Below are 24,364 nucleotides of genomic sequence, written 5' to 3'. Positions count from 1 at the left end.
ACTCACTATAGAATTTTGAATCCTGTCATGTCCATTATCTCATTTTATCCCTATAATAACTGAAGTGGTAGAGACGGTAAGAACAACCATGCTTCACTTTACAAATGGAAAAACTGAAACCCAGGACACTTAAGCAAGCTGGCCATGCTTACACTGCTGGGTTGTACCAAAGCTGGATTAGAACCTTGCTCGAAATCGTTTCCAAGCTTGGTGCTCTTTACCTTGGGGGGATGTTAAGCAGAATAATGAGTGGCAACAAAAAGTCCTAAAAGAAGTCACAACGGGGAATCTGCCAAGCTTTGTAGAATTAACGAAAAGTTGAAAAGTAAAACATCGTAGTTGAAAACGCAGTCTCACACTTAACATAGTACATATTGTCTAAACAAGAGGAGAATTATAAATTATTCTAAATACTTGTAGTCATTTTAACAGTTACTTTCGTGTATGTTTAGGAAAATTGTAATGCTAATGTGAGGTGTTTTCAGGTGTTACTTCACTATCAGTGGATCACACCAAAGTCAAGTAATTTCTACATCCTAGCAAAATAGTACAATCCCCTTTTGAAATCATACTATTATTAGCTTTATTTTTTAAAACCACAAACAAGGTAAGTTACAAATAGCAGTTTCTTTGCTGAAACCTGCTTGATCATTCTTTTCTCTTTCCCTCTTTTTTCTCTTGAACTTTGAAATAATAAAATGCAAAAACAACTTCATAGTCATTAAATGAAATTTGAGAAATACAGAAATGTATACTGCTGCTAAGTCGTTTCAGTCTTGTCCGACTCTGTGTGAGCCCATAGATGGCAGCCCACCAGGCTCCCCCACCCCTGGGATTCTCCAGGCAAGAACACTGGAGTGGGTTGCCATTTCCTTCTCCAATACATGAAAGTGAAAAGTGAAAGTGAAGTCGCTCAGTAGTCCGATTCTTAGCAACCCCATGGATTGCAGCCTACCAAGCCCCTCCGTCCATGGGATTTTCCAGGCAAGAGTACTAGATTGGGGTGCCATTGCCTTAGTTACCCATAACACCACTGCTGTTAGTATTTTGGCTTTAGATCTTTATAGTCTACCAGTGTGCAAACATATGTACCTTCACTCCCTTACTCTGACTCTAACACCATGCTACATCAGGAAGTCATGACTATACTTCACCCAGGACATTCATACAAGTCCAACATCCCTTATATTGATGGTGAAGTAACTGAAATCTACCTATTACTCCCAACATGAATTAACAATATGAAAATTCTTAAATCTCTTCTCAGATCTCACAGGTTTAGATGTCAAACTTAGTTCCTCTATGTTTATTTTTGTTGCTATACCCTTGGATTGGAGAAGAAAATGGCAATCCACTCCAGTATTTCTGCTTAGGAAATCCCATGGACAGAGGGAGCCTGGCAGCCTACAGTAGAGTTCAGTTCAGTTCAGTCGCTCGGTCGTGTCCGACTCTTTGTGCCCCCATGAGCTGCAGCATGCCAGGCCTCCCTGTCCATCACCAACTCCAAGGAGTTCACCCAAACTCATGTCCATTGAGTCGGTGATGCCATCCAACCATCTCATCCTCTGTCATCCCCTTCTCCTCCTGCCTTCAATCTTTCCCAGCATCAGGGTCTTTTCAAATGAGTCAGCTCTTTGCATGAGGTGGCCCAAGTATTGAAGTTTCAGCTTCAACATTAGTCCTTCCAGTGAACACCCAGGACTGATCTCCTTTAGGATGGACTGGTTGGATCTCCTTGCAGTCCAAGGGACTCTCAAGAGTCTTCTGCAACACCACAGTTCAAAAGCATCAATTCTGCGGTGCTCAGCTTTCTTTACAGTCCAACTCTCACATCCATACGTGACTACTAGAAAAACCATAGCCTTGACTAGATGGACCTTTGTTGACAAAGTATTGTCTCTGCTTTTTAATGTGCTGTCTAGGTTGGTCATAACTTTCCTTCCAAGGAGTAAGCGTCTTTTAATTTCATGGCTGCAGTCACCATCTGCAGTGATTTTGGAGCCCAAAAAAATAAAGTCAGCCACTGTTTCTACTGTTTCCCATCTGTTTTGCCATGAAGTGATGGGACCAGATGCCATGATCTTAGTTTTCTGAAATTTGAGCTTTAAGCCAACTTTTTCACTCTCCTCTTTCACTTTCATCAAGAGGCTCTTTAGTTCTTCTTCACTTTCTGCCATAAGGGTGGTATCATCTGCATATCTGAGGTTATTGATATTTCTCCCAGCAATCTTGATTCCAGCTTGTGCTTCTTCCAGCCCAGCGTTTCTCATGTTGTACTCTGTATATAAGTTAAATAAGCAGGGTGACAATATACTGCCTTGACGTACTCCTTTTCCTATTTGGAACCAGTCTGTTGTTCCTACCGTCCATGGGGTCGTAAAGAATTGGACATGATTGAGCAACTAACACTTTCACTTTTATCCTTGGATACTACTACTCTGGTCCTTGAATGAAGAAGCATCTGAAAGATGTTTTAGGTGACTTTTGTCAGTGAAGAAAGCATCACCTTTGAGATAATATCCTGATCATGAAGCTCAAGGCCTAAATTCAAGCTGAGCCAGACTGCATACCTGAAATGAACCTGGACCAGAATGAACATCTTGGAAACATGAGAACAAACCAGCTGTGGGGAGCAAGGCTTCAAACAAAAGCCACGTCTGGGTCACCCTGTCCAGTGGCAACTCATTGCAGGGAAGAATTCCATTTGCTTGAAGTTCAGTGCTGGGACAGTGAGTCTCTCTCCTATAAGTTACTAGTGTACTGGCACATGACAGGGAGAACTTGGCACTTGCTAAGGTAATAGCACATGCTTTTATGTCACACAAGCGTGTGTGTGTAGCTAAGCCATGGGAAATGGTTTTCTCTACAACATTTAAAAATTAGAGATGATGAAAAAGAGAGGAATATGAAATCTGAAGTACATTAGTAGAAAGTAGCTGGTAGGCTGCAGTCTATGGGGTCAGGAAGAGTCGGACTAAGCGACTTCACTTTCACTTTTCACTTACATGCATTGGAGAAGGAAATGGCAACTCACTCCAGTGTTCTTGCCTGGAGAATCCCAGGGACGGCAGAGCCTGGTGGCTGCCGTCTATGGGGTCGCACAGAGTCGGACGCTACTGAAGCGACTTAGCAGCAGCTGGTAAAACACAATAGATATTCACAGATTCAAAAATTCTTGGTGAAAGGAGGCCCAAGAAGTCCTCATAAAACTGCATCATTTCCCAAGTTGCACTTAGCATGTCCTTGGATCTTTTCAGGGACAGGAGCCTGGCAGCCAACATGGTCCAACCGTTCCCCATTGGAGTTACATGAGTGCCACCTAGTGTCACTTGTTCATGCTGAAGGGGGTTTGGATACGGTTTAACTGACCTCATCCGAGGGAACGAAAGCCCTGAGTGAAGAGGTGATTTAAGCAGCCCACATCTATCTGCTCAGCGTCTGAGCCAGGACTAGGACTCAGGCCCTGCTTCAGGTAGGACAGCTGGTGATAACCTCTGGAGTTTGGGAGTCAGGAGTCCTGGGAGTCAGGAGTCCAGGGAGCTGGACTGTGCTGAAGAAAATTCTTCAGCATAAACCATAAACCTTCAACATAAAGCATAAACCTTCCAGGGCCTTGGGTGCCGCATGCGTTAAACTCCTAAAAGCATACTTGCTTGTTCTGAAAGTCTTTGAGACACATGGGTGACAGAGAACAGAATCTGAAAGTTAGTATAGGTCCCCAGAAGCGTTTAGTCTGCTCATCCATGAACACTTGCCCCTACTCCAGCTGTACAAGTGATCAAGCTATTTCCTACAAGCAAGTGCTGGGGTCCAAAGTCATCAGCCTTGATTCAGGGTGATGCTTCAGCCATCACCTTTTATGATGTCTGCCTTCAGCCTCTACCTTTGTGAACAAAGCAACTCAGACACCATCTAAGAGACAAGGGCCACTGCAACCACCTAGGCTTTGATTTCCAAAAGTCAGGTGTTCTGCAGTTCTCCAAGTAGAGTTTCTGTTTCAAGACTAATCTTGGCCAATGGTACTTAATGCTGCTTGCACATTAGCATCACCCAAGGAACCTTCAGAACACCACTGTGCTTGGGTCTGACCCTAAACTAGCAGAGTCAGAATCCCTGCGGGTATATTCCCACACTTTTAAAAACTCCTCGGGCTTCCCTGGTGGCTCAGATGGTAAAGAATCTGCCTGCAATGCAAGAGACACATGTTCAGTTCCTTGGTCAGGAAGATCTCCTGGAGAAGGTAATGGCTACCCACTCCATAATTCTTGCCAGGAGAATTGCATGGACAGAGACAGCCCACGGGGTCGTAAACAGTCAAATGACTGAAAAAACACTTTCCCTTTCACTTTGGGTTATTCCACTGCTCAGAAGATTGACAATCACAGTGATGGGCTGAGCTTGCACTGAATAGGAGAGTAGAACAGGTATAAATACGAAGATGGAAGATAGATAAGGTCATTTCCACCCAGGGAAGTTAATATTGATGTATGCTAAAATGCTCAATAAACAACCACAGAAAGAACTTGTCCAAAGAGAAATTGTAAATGGTGCTGCAGGAACTAACAATCTACTAACAATTTCTGGGTTCTCTTCCTGCCCTTCATAGGAAATATCTAAGAAGAACCACAAGTATACTTAAAAGTAGAAGCAGGCAGAGTGAATAATACGGATCTACTTTTATGTGGATTTTACTTTATTATCCAAAAAATAATGTGGATCTTTTGAAAGAAGAAGAAAGTTTTCAAAATACTTTAAAATACTATCTAAATACTATTAAAGGAAGGCACTCTCTGCCTTCCTTCTCTTTTCCCATTTAAAATTTCTTGTTTCCCCATTCAAATCATGTGTGACGCATCCAAGAACTCATATAACAAAGGGGCCTGCTATTATATTCTGAAAGCCTGCCCTATCCTATCACTTTTCTGGGGAAAGTCTCAGCTGTGCTGGTATGTGAAGTAAGAGCAAGGTGTGTGCATGTTGGAGGCTGTGTGTGTTCAGGGCTTGGGGGTGTTTTCAAGGCAGAGACAGAATGTGCAGAGGCCGTGTGTTGAAAGGCTTAGTCCAGGAACACAGAGGAGGCAAGTGTGAGCGGATGGGGAAGGTGCTGGGAGAGGAGACTAGATGGGTAGGGCCCTGTCCACTGGTTTCGATACATACGCCCCATGTACCTGTGCACAGTCAGTTCACCTCACCTTTTCCTGCTTTGCTCTGACCTACTTTCACCCCACTTTTAGTGCCAGTGACTGAATCACCTCCTTAAGAAAGTCTGAAAGTGGTTTTCCTAACATTCCAAACTCCTGTTCTTATTACAAGCATCATGCATGGTTAGTGGAAGAAAGTCTAACAATTTATAGCTGTGGAAGGTCAATGCCCCCTCAAGTCATGCCCAACCTAAATTGTCATAGTTAACAATTCCACATATTCTCTCAGACCTTTCTAGGTGCATGTCCAAATACATATCTCACTGTTTTTTTGAAAAGTGGAATTGCACTAGACACATCATTTTGCAACTTGCTTTTTCCCCACTCTTTTGTTTTACTTAAAAATAAATAAAATGGTTAACATGATTCCTGGGGCATGGAGAAGTGACTCGCTATCAGACTCAGCTTTTCAAGGCTAGGTAGAACCAAGACAGACACCAGTCAACTGTTCTGTTAGTGGTTGGGGTGGGGATTTTAAGAGGGTCTTTTTTTTTAATTAATTTTTTTAGCTTTATTGAGGTATAATCGACAAGTAAAATGGAAAGATACTTAAAATGTACATGAAAAAGTAGTGTATGTGGTGATAATATGATACATATATTCATTGTGAGGGCTTCCCTTGTGGCTCAGACAGTAAAGAGTCTGCCTACAATGCGGAAGACCCGGGTTCAATCCCTGGGTTGGGAAGATCCCCTGGAGAAGGAAATGGCAACCCACTCCAGTACTCTTGCCTGGAAAATCCCATGGACGGAGGAACCTAGCAGGCTATAGTCCATGGGGTCACAAAGAGTCGGACACGACTGAGCGACTTCACTTCACTTCATTCATTGTGAAAAGTTTCCTCCTGGGACTTCCCTGGTGGTTCCATGTTTGACCTCGCCTTCTTATACAGGGGGTGCAGGTTTGACCCCTGGTCGGGGAGCTAAGATCCCACATGCATTGAGGCCAAAAAACCAAAGCATACAACGGAAACAATATTGAAACAAATGCAGTAAAGACTTTAAAAATGGTCCACATCATAAAAAGAAAAAAGATTCCTCACACCTAGTTATTTAACATATCTACAATTTACAACTTGCTTTTTTTTTTAACTTAATATATGATAGACATGTTTCTGTATCATTATATATAGCTTTACCTCATTTTGTTTAGCAGCAACGTGGTATTTCTCATATACAGGTACCATCTGATAATGGACAATTAGGTTGACTCATTTTTTTTTTTTTGCCATTACAAGCCAGACAGTACAGCAGTGAGCATCCTTGTATATGCACGCGTGCTAAGAGGCTTCAGTTGTGTCTGACTCTTTGCAACCCTGAAACTGTAGATCCCGGTCTCCTCTGTCCATGGGATTCTTCAGGCAAGAATATTGGAGTGGGTTGCCATGCCCTTCTCCAAAGAATCTTGTCAACCCAGGGATTGAACCCATGTCTCTTGTGTCTCCTGCATTGTTAGGCAGGTTTTTTACCACTAGCACTATCTGGAAAGTTCATCCTTGTCCATACTCTTGCTCAACTGTACAAATATCTCTATAAGATAAATTCTACAGAGAATATTTAGGGTATGCATATTTTAGATATTGATGAGTATTTACAAGCTCTAATCCAAAAACATTGAATCAGTTCACCTCCCATAGTGGCACGTGAGAGTGCCCACTTCCATCTCCGTCTCTTGATTTGTTACCTCTCATCCTACAGAAAGGACCAGAATCAGAATTGCACAGAATTTGTATCCTTAGACCTAACCCACGTTTTGGGCCACAGCGTTATTTCCAGCTGCCTAATATACCCACATTCCATCAAACCTCTATCCCCAACAGATCCCTCCTGAGGGCTCTGCTCCTGCTGTGGCCACTAGTGTCTGGACCACACCCCCGTTCTCTTGTCTCTCATATCTGATCAGGAACTCAGTCTCTCATCATCTTTCTCTTCCCACAATCTTTCTCACTCATTACTTTTCTTGTGGCTCTGTGGCTCATATTCCAGTTTAGGATCTTATTGGCTCCAGGCTGACCACCCTCTCCCTCTCTGACCTCTTTCACTTTCAGTCCAACTGAACTCAATCCCCTGGACATCTTTGTAAAACTCTCCTTGGGTCATAGAGTCCTCTCCTATTTGAGAACTTTCAGTTACTCTTCATTCCTCCCAGATCCTGGCTGAGCTGTCTCTCCTGTCACTGGCCTACTCTCGGAACCACCAACACGCCTGGGGCTTTCCTGTATTTGGTGGTGTCAGTCCCTCCCTGAAGTTCTTTTCCGTATCTCTGCCTACCCGGGTGCTGTCTACCCAGTGAGCCATAAACATATCTGAGGAAAGAGCTCTCTAGATGGAGGGAGCACTGGAGTTGCAGATTATGTAGATCTTGGTAGGACATTGTCAAGACTGTGACTAGATAAAATTTAAGCATTATCATTATCTGTGAATGTAGGCTTTGTCTCTGCTGATAGTCACCAAGTGCTTTATACAGATCAATGATTTAAAAAAATAATTAAGTTTTTATGGCAAGGAGAAATTATTTTTCTTCAGGTTAAAAATGATGACACAAGATTTTTGCCTCTCCCAGGAAAGATTTCATTAAGCAGAAGCAGGAACATCCAATTGAGCAACGGCACCTACTTGTGATATATAAGGACCCTGATGTAATGGCCTGCCTCTTCTCCATCTTTTGTGTGTCTTCATTAACTTATTTTATTTCATACAAACATGACAATCATTTCTACTTCTAAAGAAATGCTTCTTAAATTGTAATAGAAACTACTCGCCTATTTGATCTAACTTGTATTGGGTTTCATATTTATTCATCACTAATTCATAAGGTTGTTGGGAGGATTAAATGAGTTAGAAGTGCTTAGAACAATGCCTCTGTGTGAGTGTGTGTGTGTGTGTGCTCAGTCACTCACTTCTGGGGTTGTCTTTTGCAATCCTATGGACTGTACCAGGCTCCTCTGTCCATGGAATATTCCAGGCAAGAATACTAGATCAGGTTGCCATTTCCTTCTCCAGAGTATCTTCCAGATGCATGGATTGAACCTGCATCTCTTGCATCTTCTGCTTTGGCAGGCAGATTCTTTACTACTGTGCCACCTGGGAAGTCAGAACAATGCCTAACACATAGTAAATACTCTTTAAGTGTTTGCAGTAATAATGTTACACACACACACACAAACAATCCATTCATCCATTTACTCATACAACAGATTACAGCTATGTATAAAATACTATGCTAGGCACTAGCATTGTAAAGACATATTAAGCTGGTCCTGAGGATATCATGTCTAGCAGAGAAATAAATACATAAGCATATAAATTTTGAGGTATATTTAAGGGGAAGTGATAGCAAAAGGCAGGGGTGAATAATTCTACTTGAGAGAGAGGGTTACAAAGAAAATGTTGCTCAAACCATATGGCTAAGTGTAACCAGTTGAAGGAAGTTAGAGGTAACAAAGCAGAGGAAGTAAGTTTTAACAAAGAGATAAAGTCATGGAGCAGCAGGGCATATTGGGGGCCTGTAAACAGAATGGCTGAAGCATATGTTGAAAGGGAAGAAGGGAAAATACCTGAGGTTCTGAGAGTACTGTATCCATGATAAACAACTTAGACATTCTCTATAGGGGATAATGAGCACTTGAAGGATTTTAGGTAGATTTCCACTTAGAAAATGCAGCAAGGGGCACAAATTCAAATACCTCTGAGGACCAAGCAAATGACAAATGTGTAAATTGGAGGCTGGTCCGAAATGGTGGAGGAGACAAACTGAAAAGTGTATAAAGATATTCAAGTGATTAAAAATGACAGAATAAAAGTTGCTAAGCAAATCTGAGGACTGTCAGTATGAACTCTGGATATAGAGTCTGTGTTGACTGTTTGGGGAAGACAGTGGAAGAAGTTTGGAAACTAATTAAGGAATCTGTTCATGTAAAACATAATGAGGAGCATAAACAAGAGGAAAAACTGATGAAGAACTACCTAACTTGAGAATTACCTGGGGAGGAAAATATGCATAGGCCCATGATGACCCATGGGAAGGAAGAAGGGAAGAAAGCTAGAATAATTCCCAAGTTTCTGGCTTAGATGACTAGATAAATAAATGAAATAAAACCATTTACCTCTGTAGAAATGATATGGACTGGGGAGCAGGTAGACATAATGAATTTAGGTTTAGAAATACTGAGTTGGGAGTGTTTGTGGGTCATCCATGTGCAAGCTCCAGTAGATGGCTAGATTTACGATGCAAACTATAAAAGGCTAGCGTTGGAAATACAGACCTAGGAGTTATCAGGTTACAGATGGTAATTAACAACAGAGAAGTAGTTGATGTTGTCCAGAACAAAGTATGAGCAAAATTATAGAGAAATTCTTTATCTAAATGTTTTAAACGCTTTTGTTTCTGTGGTAATTTCCACATTCATTACATCCTAAGAATTCTTTTTATTTAATTTTTAAATTCTTGTGTGAATTTGGAATATAGAAATGACAGTGGTAAGCTGTACAATTTCTTTTTTATTTTCTTCATTTTTTAAATTGTAGTATAGTTGACTTCAGTGTTATTGCAATCTCTGCTGTGCAGCAAAGTGACTCAGTTATACGTGTATACATATATACTTTCTTTTTTAAAATATTCTTTTTCCATTATGGTTTATCCCGGAGATTGGATATAGATTCCTCGCTATACAGGAGGAGCTTGTTGTTTATCCTTTCTAAACATAATGTTTTGCATCTACCAACTCCAAACTCCCTCTCCCTGCTCTCCTTCCCCTGGGCAATCACAAGTCTGAGGTCTGTGTCAGTGAGTGTGTTTTGTAGATAGGTTCATTTGTGCCAAATTTTATTTATATTTTTAAAAGATTTATTTATCTATTTATCTTGGCTGAGGTTGTTGGGCTTCCCTTGTGGCTCAGCTGGTAAAGAATCCGCCTGTAATGCGGAAGACCTGGGTTCGATCCCTGGGTTGGGAAGATTCCCCTGGAGAAGAGAAAGGCTACCCACTCCAGTATTCTGGCCTGGAGAATTCCATGGACTGTATAGTCCATGAGGTCGCAAAGAGTTGGACATGACTGAGCAACTTTCACTTGTGGTGTTGTTGCTGCCCGTAGGCTTTCTCTAGCTGCAGTGAGCAGAGACTATTTGTTGCAGTGTGCGGGCTTCTCAGTGCAGTGGCTTTTCCTGTTGTGGGGCATAGAGCCCTAGGTGAACTGGCCTCTCTTGCATTGCAAGGTGGATTCTTGTCCATTGCACCACCAGGGAGGTCTCATTTGTGCCATATTTTAGATGCCACACGTGAGTGATATCATATGGTATTTGTCTTTCTCTGTCTGACTTCACTCAGTATGATAATCTCTGCTGCAGGTGACATTATTTCATTCTTTTTGATAGCTGAGTAGTATTCCCTGGTGGCTCAGAAGTAAAGAATCCACCTGCAATGCAGAAGCTGCAGGAAACATGGGTTCGATCCTGGCATTGGGAAGATCCCCTGGAGAAAGGCATGGCAACCCACTCCAGTATTGTTGCCTGGAGAATCCCATGGATAGAGGAGACTGGTGGGCTACAGTCCATAGGGTCACAAAGAGTCAGACACAACTGAAGCAACTTAGCATGTAGTATTCCATTGTGTATATGTATCACATCTTTCTTTATCCATTCATCTGTTGATAGACATTTAGATTGTTTCCATATTTTGGCAATTGTGAATAGTGCTGCTATGAATATAGGGGTGCCTATAACTTTTTGAATTATAGTTTTGTCTGGGTATATGCCCAGGAGTGAGATAAGCTGTACAAGTTAGCATGGGTATTAGAGAAATCAGTCTACAAATAACATATTCATAAAATTGTGATACATACCTGTATTTTTACACATATTGTTAAAAGCATTTATAATGCAATTTCATCTAGTCATCTTAGGTGGTTACTTGCTAACTCTTTTATTTGAAAAGACATGCCTAAAAGGAAGGGTGAGTATAAGTGTATGAGGAGAATGGAGACAGATGATACATAAAGAACAGCACAGTCATTATCTAAGGATATTGTTTACATATTGTGAATGTGTGGACTCACAAAAAGCAGGAAGTTAAGTCTTTAAAATAAAGGCTTATTTCAGCTAACATATTGTTTACTATCTCTGTTTCTAACAAGCAGTGTCTCAACCCTAATCAAAGCCTTTTATCTGGAACATCTGGGAACAAATTTGGAAAGAAGAAAGAGTAAAACAGGCTCCCACTTTAAAGCATAACCATCCCAAACCTGAGAATGGGTCAATCCCTGTCCAAATGTTTACTTTGAGTCCATCCATATAGCCTATTAAGAGTCAACTTCAATTAGCAAAGACAACTACTAGAAGGATAATGGAGAAATATTATAGTTTCCAGCTCTTTTTTTTTTAAATCACTGTTTGCTCAACACTTTTAAATGAATTAAAAGCAGATGTTGAAATTGCTGCCAACTGTACACTTGTCATCTGTGAAGGGGAATTAACTTGGTTTTCTTCATCATTAAATTAAATGTTAGGCTTCAGTAGTTTAAAGAGTCTTGGAATGCTGTTCCTGACGGGGTTTTAAAATTACAAATAACTAAAGTAATTTTGAAAATTGTGGAAACATTTGTCCTTGTAAGATAAGGAAAATTCCTGGGAAAGTTTAGAATCCTGAAACTCTCACATGATACGTGAAGGAACAAAAATCAATCCTTTGTTACTCAGCAGGAACTTTTGGACACCATCTACACTTTCAGCTCTGCATTTGGTGTAGTGGAGGCTACAAAAGAACTCAAAACTAGTTGCCATTCTCAGAATTAAAGAATACAAGATGCTGTACAAACCAGTGCCCAGATAAGAGAACCTGCTGCTAGTCCTTTACAAGTTCAGACAAGGTAGAACTTGAGGAAAGCTGAGATAATATAGGCAGGAATCTCAGGGGTAGGTTGATAGGACAATGAAGAATCTATAGGGTCTAATGTTACCTCAAGTGGCATCCAGCCTCCAAGATTGCCGTAAATAATTCTTGCCTTTGAGTCTTCAAGCCTTTTTGTAGTTTCCTCCCACACTGAATAGGGAAGACCTGGGTAACCAATGATATGGCAGAAATGATAGAGTGTGACTTTTGAGGCTGGGTAATAAAAACAATACTGTGGCTTTGATCTTGGTCTCTCTTAACTCTCGCTCTAGGGGAAGCCAGCCTCCATGTTGAAAGGATATTCAAGTAGCCCATGGAAAGGCTCATTTGGAGAGCACCATAGGAATCCTGCCAACAGCCAACACCAACTTGTCAGGCATGTGAGTTAGCCATTGTCCAAGTAGACTCTCTAGCCCAGGGAGGCCTTCAGATGATTACATGACTGCAACCCTGGCCAATATCTTGATTATAACCTCAAGAGACTCTGAGTCAGAACATCTAGCTAAGTGGCTTCTAAATTCTTGACCCACAGAAATCATGATAAATAAATGCTTACAGTTTGGAGACACTGAGTTTGGGGATAATTTTTTATGTAGCAATAGATTAATACACATTACTAGGTGTTCATCTTCACCTAAGAATGCATGAGAATTTAGAAAAGATTGCTTGAGAAGGAATAAAAGATTAAGAGCTATGACTGCTTCTGTCTACCCTTTTAAAAGAAATGCTATGATCTAGAGAAAGAAGAATGGAATTGGAGGAATCAACCTGCCTGACTTCAGGCTCTACTACAAAGCCACAGTCATCAAGGCAGTATGGTACTGGCACAAAGATAGAAATATAGATCAATGGAACAAAATAGAAAGCCCAGAGATAAATCCACACACATATGGACACCTTATCTTCGACAAAGGAGGCAAGAATATACAATGGAGAAAAGACAATCTCTTTAACAAGTGGTGCTGGGAAAACTGGTCAACCACTGGTAAAAGAATGAAACTAGAACACTTTCTAATACCATACACAAAAATAAACTCAAAATGGATTAAAGATCTAAACGTAAGAACAGAAACTATAAAACTCCTAGAGGAAAACATAGGCAAAACACTCTCTGATATAAACCACAGCAGGATCCTCCGTGACCCACCTCCCAGAATATCGGAAATAAAAGCAAAAATAAACAGATGGGACCTAATTAAAATTAAAAGCTTTTGCACAACAAAGGAAACTATAAGCAAGGTGAAAAGACAGTCTTCAGAGTGGGAGAAAATAATAGCAAACGAAGCAACAGACAAACAATTAATCTCAAAAATATGCAAGCAACTCCTGCAGCTCAATTTCAGAAAAATAAGTGACCCAATCAAAAAATGGGCCAAAGAACTAAACAGACATTTCTCCAAAGAAGACATACAGATGGCTAACAAACACATGAAAAGATGCTCAACACCACTCATTATCAGAGAAATGCAAATCAAAACCACAGTGAGGTACCATTTCACGCCAGTCAGAATGGCTGCTATCCAAAAGTCTACAAGCAATAAATGCTGAAGAGGGTGTGGAGAAAAGGGAACCCTCTTACACTGTTGGTGGGAATGCAAACTAGTACAGCCACCATGGAGAACAGTGTGGAGATTCCTTAAAAAACTGGAAATAGGACTGCCATATGACCCAGCAATCTCACTGCTGGCCATACACACCCAGGAAACCAGAATTGAAAGAGACGTGTACCCCAATGTTCATCGCAGCACTGTTTGTAATAGCCAGGACATGGAAGCAACCTAGATGCCCATCAGCAGATGAATGGATGAGGAAGCTGTGGTACATATACACAATGGAATATTACTCAGCCATTAAAAAGAATACATTTGAATCAGTTCTATTGAGATGGATGAAACTGGAGCCTATTATACAGAGTGAAGTAAGCCAGAAAGAAAAACACCAATACAGTATACTTATGTGGTGTTGGAGAAGACTCTTGAGAGTCCCTTGGACTGCAAGGAGATCCAATCAATCCATCCTAAAAGAGATCAATCCTGGGTGTTCATTGGAAGGTCTGATGTTAAAGCTGAAACTCCAATACTTTGGCCACCTCATGCGAAGGGTTGACTCATTGGAAAAGACCCTAATGCTGGGTAGGATTGGGGGCAGGAGGAGAAGGGGATGACAGAGGATGAGATGGTTGGATGGCATCACCGACTCGATGGAGATGGGTTTGGGTGGACTCCGGGAGTTGGTGATGGACAGAGAGGCCTGGCGTGCTGCAATTCATGGGGTCGCAAAGAGTCGGACACGACTGAGCGACTGAACTGAACTGAATGCATATATATGGAATTTGAAAGACGGTAACGATAACCCTATATGCGAGACAGAATAAGAGACACAGATGCATAGAACAGTCTTATGGACTCTGAGGGAGAAGGTGAGTGTGGGACGTTCTGAGAGAATAGCATTGAAACATGTATATTATCATATGTGAAACAGAACACCATTCCAGGTTCAATGCATGAGACAAATGCTCAGGGCTGGGGCAATGGGATGACCCAGAGGGATGGGATGGGGAGGGAGGTGGGAGGGGGGTTCAGGATGGGGAACACATGTAAACCCATGGCTGATTCGTGTCAATGTATGGCAAAAACCACTACAATATTGTAAAGTAATTAGCCCCCAACTAAAATAAATAAATTTATTTAAAAAAAAAGAAATGCAATGATAATACTATAATGAAAGCTGAAATAAATGCTATTACCCCTAACATAAAAATTGACCTCACAGATGAGGTAATAATTCTCACCTGCCTCTAGTCCCAACCACCTGTTTCTATATTGGTGAATGACTGCATCCATTCCAAAATACTTTAAAAACATTCTTCAGTTCATTTCACAAGTATGTATCAAGAATAGGCTATGTGTCATAATATGACTTATGTACATCAAATACAATAGGAATTACATAATTATATGGCACAGAACACCAATAAGAGATTAAACATATTTTTGGTTTTTACAGCTTCATTCAAAACAACAAACGTTAATTTTCCCTTTATAAAAGTGCAATTTGGTTTTATCGAAGGATAATATAGAATAATACTACCCCTTCCTATTTGGGGATGAAAATACAAATAACTGTGAAGCACAGGCAGATAACACACTCTATGTGGATGACTGGATATGCATTTCTTGAAGACATATCTTGGAATGACTCCATTGTGTACCAGGTGGTCACCACTATTAGCATTAGCAGGTCTATGAAAAAAGAAATTCCAACTCCTTCTGTTTTAGAAGGATACCAAAGATGTATAAAAGCAGAGAGAGCTCCTAATATCATTGATGGAATCTTCTTATAATTAGGAGAAAAGAGTAATGTAAGAAAATACATTTAGATAATTTCATAATAAAATCTTCTCTAGCTCTTGAAAAAAATTTTAAGCAGAGATTTACTACTAGAATTTAACAAATTTTACTGTAATCTCATGCTTATATATCTTTTAAGTTCACAACCATCCAGGTAAAAGGTAGGTCTTTGAGATTTTTTTAAAAGCACAAAAATACTAGGAAAGTTACAAGCATAAAAACCTGTAGCCAGCTAGAGAATGTTCTTTGGGCATAGTAATATTGTTGTCATCTCAGGAAGTGAGGCATGTTGGGGAAAATGTAGATAAACTGGATCCAGATCAAGAGGAAAGATCAGAGAATTCATGAAAATGAGTTTTCTCATTTTCTCTAACTCTTGAGTTAGGAAACTAACTTAGCAGACTGGAGATCAACAAGCCAATGTTGTGTTTGTCCTTTCAGAAGACAAGACAAGGTGAAGGGGAAGCATGGATGACCCTGATCCAGAGCAAGAGAAAAAGGAAAAAGGGCTTATGGGCAGAAGACTCAACCACCACTGAGATCTGCAATAACTCAGTTCAGTTCAGTTCATGCTGGAGTCCAGCTCCGGCAGCCAGGGAATCGCCCTGAAGGGATGAACGGGGTCAGCGAATGATGCAGCCTCTCACTCATTTGGACTGCATCTTGGCGGAGAAAATGATGCAGTCTCTCGCTCAAAGCACTGGGCTGCATGTTTATTTTAAGCATCAGGTGTTCTTTTGTACTTTTACAAAAGGATTAGGTCAGAGGTATGACATCTTCAGTTTCCCCTCACCCATATTTACTGTCTCCATAAATCATTGTTGTCCTTCAGAGTTCCCTCTTAAGTGTCCTTGTGATAACATTGTAACTCAAGTTTGTCTCTGGGCTGTATATTACATTCCTCAGTTTATTTCTTATCTCTTTAAATCCTGTTATCCCCTAGTAACTTAAGCTCATCATCTCCTAAAAAGGCTTTTAGCTATTAGTATTTCTAAAATTCCTAGTTTCTATAAGCTATAGTAAAATATGCCAACATACCTTAAACTTTAAGCTTCTAACTATTTTTAATTATTCCTAACCCCTAAACTCAGCAAACTTCTTTTGCCATAAACATTCCCCTTACAGGCAGGTTTCAGATAACAATGTTTCCCATGGTCTCAAGCTGCAGCCTATGTGCTCATCCTGGAGCATTCTTTGTAAAGATCCTTGAACAAATGTCAATAGTTAACGTTATGGATTATAACATTCTTTCCAGCCAACTCAACCGGAGGAAGGAAAGGACAAGTCAGAATCGCAAGATCTAACTCCTTCATCCCGGGACCGTGCCTGTGGGATGAGGAGAGGGGGTTGGGGCCGTGCTTCCACTTTGTCAGTAATGCTTATCGCGGCTCCCGACAAGTTCAGTTGCTCAGTCGTGTCTGACTCTGTGATCCCATGGGACTGCAGCACACCAGGCTTCCCTGTCCATCACCAACTCCCAGGGCTTGCTCAAACTCATCAAGTTTGAGGTGATGCTTCTCCTCCTGCCTTCAATCTTTCCCAGCATCAGGGTCTTTTCCAATGAGTCAGCTCTTTGCATCAGGTGGCCAAAGTATTGGAGCTTCAGCTTCAGCATCAGTCCTTCCAATAAACATTCAGGACTGGTTTTTTCTTTTTTTTGACTGGTTTGATCTCCTTGCAGTCCTAGGGACTCTCAAGAGTCTTCTCCAACACCACAGTTCAAAAGCATCAATTCTTTGACTAGACGGACCTTTGTTGGCAAAGTAATGCCTTTGCTTTTTAGTATGCTGTCTAGGTTGGTCATAGCTTTTCCTCCAAGGAGAAAGTGTCTTTTAATTTCATGGCTGCAGTCACCATCTGCAGTGATTTTGGAGCCCAAGAAAATAAACTCTGTCGTTGTTTCCATTGTTTCCCCATCTATTTGCCATGAATTGATGGTACAGGATGCCATGATCTTAGTTTTCTGAATGTTGAGTTTTAAGCCAGCTTTTTTGCTCTCCTCTTTCACTTTCATCAAGAGGCTCTTTAGTTCCTCTTCGCTTTCTGCCATAAGGGTGGTGTCATCTGCGTATCTGAGGTTATTGATATTTTTCTCAGCAATCTTGATTCCAGCATGTGCTTCATCCAGCCCGGCATTTCACATGATGTACTCTGCATATAAGTTAAATAAGCAGGGTGACAGTATACAGCTTTGATGTACTCCTTTCCCTATTTGGAACCAGTCCATTGTTCCATGTCTGGTTCTAATTGTTGCTTCTTGACCTGCATATAGATTTCTCAGGAGGCAGGTAAGGTGGTCTGGTATTCCCATCTCTTTCAGAATTTTCCACAGTTTGTTGTGATCCACACAGTCAAAGGCTTTGGCATAGTCAATAAAACAGATGTTTTTCTGGAACTGCTTTTTCTCTGATCCAGCGGATGTTGGCAATTTGATCTCTGGTTCCTCTGCCTTTTCTAAATCCAGCTTGAACATCTGGAAGTTCTCAGTTCACGTACTTTTGAAGCCTCACTTGGAGAATTCAGCAGCCTGGATATCAACAAGCCAAACACAAGCAAACACTGCAGAGTGTGGTGCAACCAGTGCAAAATGTTCAAGCAAGAGGAACCAAAGGCCTACCAAGTTTCAAAGACTTTAGCTAACAACCAGATTCCTAGAATTACCACTGGAGGAAGAGGATGTCATCTTGGTGGATATCATGACTTCAGAGTGAGTACTCGGTATGACACTGAAAGGTTTGCTGAGTAAGGAACAGGTGATATAAATACTTCAGAAGATATCATCACTAAATAATTTCTATTGAAATCTTGTCCCCATGGGGTATATATCAATGTCACATTGATCCTATTGGCAATGGCTACATAATTTGTGAGGGTGCCTATTGCAAAATGAAAATGAGGGGCCTCTTGTTCCAAAATTATTAAGAATTTCCACGGCTTCCCTGACGGCTCAGTGGTAAAGAATCCACCAGCCAATGTAGGAGACGTGGGTTTGATTCCTGATCCAGGAAGATTGCTCAGAGCAACTAAGCGCATGAGCCACCTGTGCTCTGGAGTTGGGGAGCTGTAACTACTGAATCCTGCTTGTCCTAGAGCCCATGCTCTGCAATAAGCCTCTGCAATGAGAAGCCTGTACATGGCAGCTAAAGAGTAGCCCCCACTCACCACTGGAGAAAAGCCCACACAGCAATGAAGACCCAGCACAGCCAAAAATCAATCAATCAATCAATCAATCAATACATAAATAAAATTTAAAAAAAAGAATTTCCAGATGGCATGGAGTCCTGTGCTGTTGCAGAGACTACACGCCCATGAAGCTGACCCTGGCCCTATTAAAGACAATGGAAGTTTCATCTTCTACAGAATGAAAAAAATGCTTGAAAATGTCAAGTGATATATTTTTAGTGTAATAATATTTTTACCACATGTAGTATAAAGCAGTCACTGGCTTAATTACTCTCAAGATGAATTACAGTTGAGGGTTAGGATCACCTTAACCAATGAACAACTGCTTGTCATGTCACTGGCTTAATAATTTTAAAAAACTATTTTAGAAAAGCTTCTGAAAACCCACTGACAACTGAAGAGACCCAGCAGAGGTCCTGAATATCGGGATGGTAATTTGACCTAGATCCATGCCTTTTATTCTTTTTGATAGCTGTCATCTAGACTCTCATTCCACATTAAAAGAAATTTTCCCCATAGGACTGATCATCATGCAGACATCCTGGACTTAGAAGTGGATGCAATAATGTGGCTCTGTGTTACCCTTCCTTTGGAGAAGAGAATGAACATTTTTTTTGCTTAGAAATGAAAGAGCTTATTTAATCAAATAGTTTTAAAAATTATGAAACATTTTAGATACCAAGTACAGACTCTATAAAGAATACAGAACGCCTACATAGCCTCTTCTCAGCTCTTTAGAAACAAAATATTAAAAATATAATTGAAGCCATTTTCTCTCCTCCCACAAATGTAACTGTGAGAACCACAGGACTTAACAGCTGTGTCCAAACTCTTGCACTAGAGACCTGATTAAACGCTAGCATCATTTTTTAGCAACTTAAGGATGTGTCCCTAGGATGATCTGGGCCCCCACTGAACCCCATTAAAATGCCTGATTGAGAAAGTGCGATGGCTGCCAGGAGAATTTACTGTTTGATCAACCCAACATCTGATGTTAGGCTGCTGATCTCTCTTGGAGCATTTATTAATACCAGAAAAGACTCACAATTGTGAAACTTTATCTCTAAAACTTAGAAGTGTCCCTTCTCAAGGCCTGAGAGCCATTCCTTTGAAATGTAATCATCAAGAAGGACAGGGTCTCTGTCTCCCAGTCTCTGTGGGAGGGAAGAATCCTAACCTTGAAAATTGCCAGCTAGCAGACACTGCTGGTCTAATCACAATGACACTGACCGATGCTTTGTGATTTTTCACTTGTCTGACTCTAATGAGTCTGGCTCTCCCTGCTCCCTCATTCTCCCTTTAAAAGCCCTAATCACTTCTGCAAAAATCAGAATGGAGCTCTGCCCTTTCCCCTACTGCCAGTAGTTTCTGAATAACATCTGTTTTCACTGCTTTAACTAAAGGCTGTCTGTGTTTATCTTTGAGAACTGCCATTCCAATTTTTCTGTGTATCATTCTGCTACATTTTTTTAAAAAGCACACACGTATCTATTGATAAAAAATATATTGTGCTATTTTTAAAATCAAATATAAATGACACCATACTTTACCTACCCTTGTTCATTTACCATCATATTTTCCAGATTTATCCGTATTGTTACATGTGGTTCTACTACATCAGCACTGTGTCCAGGGCTGGCAAAAGCATTTCCCTAGGTCCATCCTCTGGAGCCTCTGCCCACCCCTAGGCCCATGGATGGTCAAAGCGGAACAAAAAGCTGCTTTGGTGGTGATGGTGGGAACCGAGCTTGCATGTGCAGGCAGAGGTGGCCACCAACGTGTAGTTAAGGGGAAGTAGGGTGGAAAGAGAGAAAACGTGGCAGCTCTCTCTGCTTGGAACTCCAGAGTTCTAGAATTCTAAATTTGGACTTGACTTTCTGTGTTTACATATGAAATATGTTTATAAACATGCAACGTAAAGTCCAAATTTATAATTCTAGCCTTGGTGGCTCAGGCGGTAAAGAATCCGCCTGCAATGCAGGAGACCACGGTTCGATCCCCTGTAAAGAACATCCCTGGAGAAGGGAATGGCAACCCACTCTAGTATTCTTGCCTGGAGTATTCCATGGACAGAGGATCCTGGTGGGCTACAGTCCATGGGGTCGCAAAGAGTCGAATAAGACAGAGCCACTTTTCACTTTCATTTCCATGTTTATATATGAAATATGTTTATAAAGGTGGGAACCTAGAACATATCTCCTTTACTGTTTAGCTTAAAAAAAAAACAACTTTTAAAGCATTCAGACATAAAGTATGTGGCCTCCACTTGTCCTTGTGACCGCTCCACCTTCCCTGTAGCATTTCCCCTCCCCTCCTCCCTCCACTACTTAAAACTGTCAAATCTCACTTTAAGCAGGACGCTAAGACTCAAATAAGACGTTAACTGGACGCCAAAAAGGGACGCTCACAAGGGCCTCTTACTGGGACCCGCGCTCTCGCCAGACCCCGCCTACTGCGCCCAGCCCAGGGCCCGCGGCATCCTGGGACGTGTAGTCTTTGGAAGGGCAGCGGCTCTTCAAGTCTCCTCCTCCAAGTTGCCTGTCGCCCTCGGGACGTCGTGACGTCGCGTTCCTCCCAGTCCCTCGCCTCCTCCCTCTTCCTTTCCTTCTCCAGAAGCTTGGTTCCAGACTTCCGAGGACCTTTTACGACGTTGGGTATGAGTCGGTCTCGGCGCCGGGTCCACTTTTCGGCAGAGTGACGTGGACGTCAACAGCAATGGCGGAAGGAGAAGAGGTCTTGCCACTGCCGACGTCGGGTGACGAAGGCTGGTGAGTGGAAGCCCCGGGCTGCTTCGCACTGCCTTTCTTTTCTGCGTTGTCACCACCCTGCCCGTCCCCGCGGCCCCGGCAGGTGCCGGCATGGAACGGGAAGACCGGTGCTCGAGGCCCGGAGCCCTGCCCCGCCCCCTCTGCCTGCCGGGTTCCCCTCTGCCAGCTCGGTCCTGCCCTAGGGGCTAAAGCCAGACTCGGAGGGAGAGGGGTCTCGTCCAGGTGCTGGGCCTCAGTTCGGCCTTCCAGCTTCATCCGCCGGCTTCCAAAATGTGCTGGAGAAGGGTGGCTTCGGGGCTGGGTTTGGCCGGAGTCCCTGGCCCGGGGAGTTAGAGTAGGCTGGTTAGGAAGGAAGTTTCGCCGATGCAGATCTCAGGCACTGGAGTACTATTTGAAGAAAAGACCACTTGAAATGACTGCCGTAGCCTTTGCCTGAGGGTTCAGAGGTTGAGCGATACACCTAGGGATGACTCCCTCCCACATAACTGAGACATTTTTAGTCCTAGTTTTCATTTCTCATTTCGCGTTCCAACAGTTTCCACCTTTCGTCTCTTTTACACATCTTTTTCCTTCCTGCTATTTTGCTCACAACTCGATTTCAGAGCTTTGGATGCGATGTAGGATACCGCTGTTGCTGTCCCCAAGCCTTTGCGCGCTTACCTGATTTACAATCAGTGTTGTGGGGAGGATTTCTGACAATTTTTGGTAGGCTCTAGACACCCAATGTTGTTAATCTCTGGGAAAATCTCCTATTTTTGAAATAGTTGATCTTCACAGTACACTTTTAGGGATAACATCATTTAAAAAGTGGAACCTTTAGAGGCTTGTCTAATTTTTACAATTGATCTAAGTGCAGTGACTGCAGGTATTAGATAATTTTGAATTTGCCTGTTCATCATATATGTACAACTCACTAGCCCTGTATTTGTCTAATAATAATAATAATTATCCAGGACATTTGTAGACATGGAGTTTAATCCCTCTGAAAGAAATGGAAATCGTTGAAAGGGATAGATAATATAGTAATAGTAATTGAGAAATTCAGCTCTCAGCAGACATCAGGCATCACGTTAGCATCAATATATGTACTATTGATGTGCAAGGTGTAAGATAAAAACTTACCTAGATGTACTTTCTTTTCTCAATTGACTTATCTTGGAGTTGGGGAGCTGTAACAGGTACACTCGGTAAGAAGATAAAATTGCCCTAGTTTTTTGGACGTATTAATAAAAGTGTTGTGAAAGTTCTGGGAGACAGAAACCTTGTCTACTTGGAGTCATCGGGGAAAGCTGTATGGGGGTGGGGGTGTTTGAATTAGACCTTGAAGAATGAGTAGGATTTAGACCAGTGCTGTCCAATAGAAATGCAATGTGAACCACAAACGTAATTTAAAATTTTCTAGTAGCCATGTTAAAAACTAAAAAGAAACAGGTGAAAATAATTTTAATTATGTATCTTCTTTAATTGAATATATCCAAAACATTTCAACATGTAATCATTGTTAAAAAACAAACAAACAAACAATACTTTCACATCTTTTTTGTAGCAGGTCTTCAAAATTCGATGTGTATTTTACACTTACTGTACATCTCAGTCCCGTCTAGCCATGTTTCAAATGTTAAATAGCCACACGTGGCTGGCAGCTAAGGTGCAGGGTCAGATTAACAGAGCAGAAAGGTCTCTGAATGAAGTAATAGCATGAGCAAGGACATAGACAAGAAAATTGATGGTTTGTTTGGAGAGTAATGACTAGAATGTCATAAAGTTTGCTGTTTTGGAAGAGTGAATTTGTTGTAGTGTAAACTGGCTGTCATCAACTGATGGAAGGCCAGGAGGGAAAGTATTTCTAGAGATAAGGTGTCTTTGAGGAGTTCTTAGGTTAGGAGGATTGTGAGCATGTGTCTGGTTCAGAGGGACAAGGACTGGAGTAAATGGTTGCTGGTGGTAGCATTCGTTCTCTTCTGGTGTTGCTGTTTTTTTGGTGAGGCTTCCCATTTTTGCTCTTTTTATTTTCATGAGTGGAAGAACCCTGAGTGTTCTCTGATTTTTATTCTCCCTCCATTCTCTTCTAATCTTTATCCTTTTTCTCTGCTCATTCCACTCACTGGTCCCCTAGAAGTGAATTTGAATAGAGTCAGAAAAGACATTCGCGTTTGGAGCCACAAGTTCAGTAAAGCCTCTGTCCTTAGAGTGCTTGTTGTATACACTGGAGCAGCTTTATTCTTTTTTAAAAACACGCTGTGACATATTTATTGTAACCTTTTTAGATAGAAAATTTTCTGAAATATGTTAAACATCTCATTGTGTAACCGAACTCATCTTAACGATTTAGGGTCATTCAGTTTACAAATGTGAGTGTATAAGAATAAAACTAGGTCCCTGTCCTTGAGGAATTTGTGGTCTAGTTAGAGGAGGCAGGTTTAAGAACATGATTTACTGTTATACTTCTGTAATACATTGAGACCTTTAAGGCCTATCTAGGCAGAAAGGGTAGACTATTGCTGTTTAAATGGCCCCCTATAGCCATCTCTCTTTGAGTTTGCTCTTCATTAGTTTTTCCTGTATTGTTTCTTTGTTGTCAGTGGTATCTCCCTGTTTGATCCTGATCTGTGAAACTTGGTAGCTGAACTTGTTAAATTATCTGTTCATTTGTAAAGAGGCTCAGGATGGGGCCTGAAGAACTTACAAGTACAAGATGTCACTTTTACTTATTTACTGTTTTTTAGTTATGTTCTGGATCAGTGCTTTTCAGAATTTAAATGTGCATTGGGATTACCTGGAGAGCTTGTTAAAATTCAGATTCTGATTCAGTAGATTTGCTTGGGACCTGGAATTCCATATTTCTGACTGACCAGCTACTGGGTGATGGCATTTCTGGTTCATAGTTCGAGGTGATATATATCTCCAATGAGTTGGTCAGGGGAATTTTTCTCTCTTTACTATGTTATATTGTTCATCTAACACACTATACTGTATT

General features: G+C 41.3%; 1 protein-coding gene across 3 annotated transcripts in view; it reads left to right on the top strand.

Annotated features, from left to right (window-relative positions):
* The first annotated feature begins 21,310 nt into the window (after nt 1–21,310).
* TBC1D23 (TBC1 domain family member 23) overlaps nt 21,311–24,364 on the top strand; it is a 53,730-nt gene continuing 50,676 nt past the window's right edge. For all 3 annotated transcript variants that reach the window (XM_081572471.1, XM_081572470.1, XM_081572472.1), the window contains exon 1: nt 21,311–21,387. In XM_081572471.1, coding sequence (XP_081428597.1) covers nt 21,335–21,387 — 53 coding nt within the window. In that variant the 5' untranslated portion in view covers nt 21,311–21,334. The remainder of the gene's footprint in view (nt 21,388–24,364) is intronic.

Source organism: Giraffa tippelskirchi, chromosome 2, assembly GCF_054371585.1.
Source record: "Giraffa tippelskirchi isolate mGirTip1 chromosome 2, T2T-mGirTip1v1.2.pri, whole genome shotgun sequence".
NCBI lineage: Eukaryota > Metazoa > Chordata > Mammalia > Artiodactyla > Giraffidae > Giraffa > Giraffa tippelskirchi.
The sequence above is the reverse complement of the archived record's forward strand: the minus strand, read 5'-3'. Positions and strand labels throughout refer to the sequence as shown.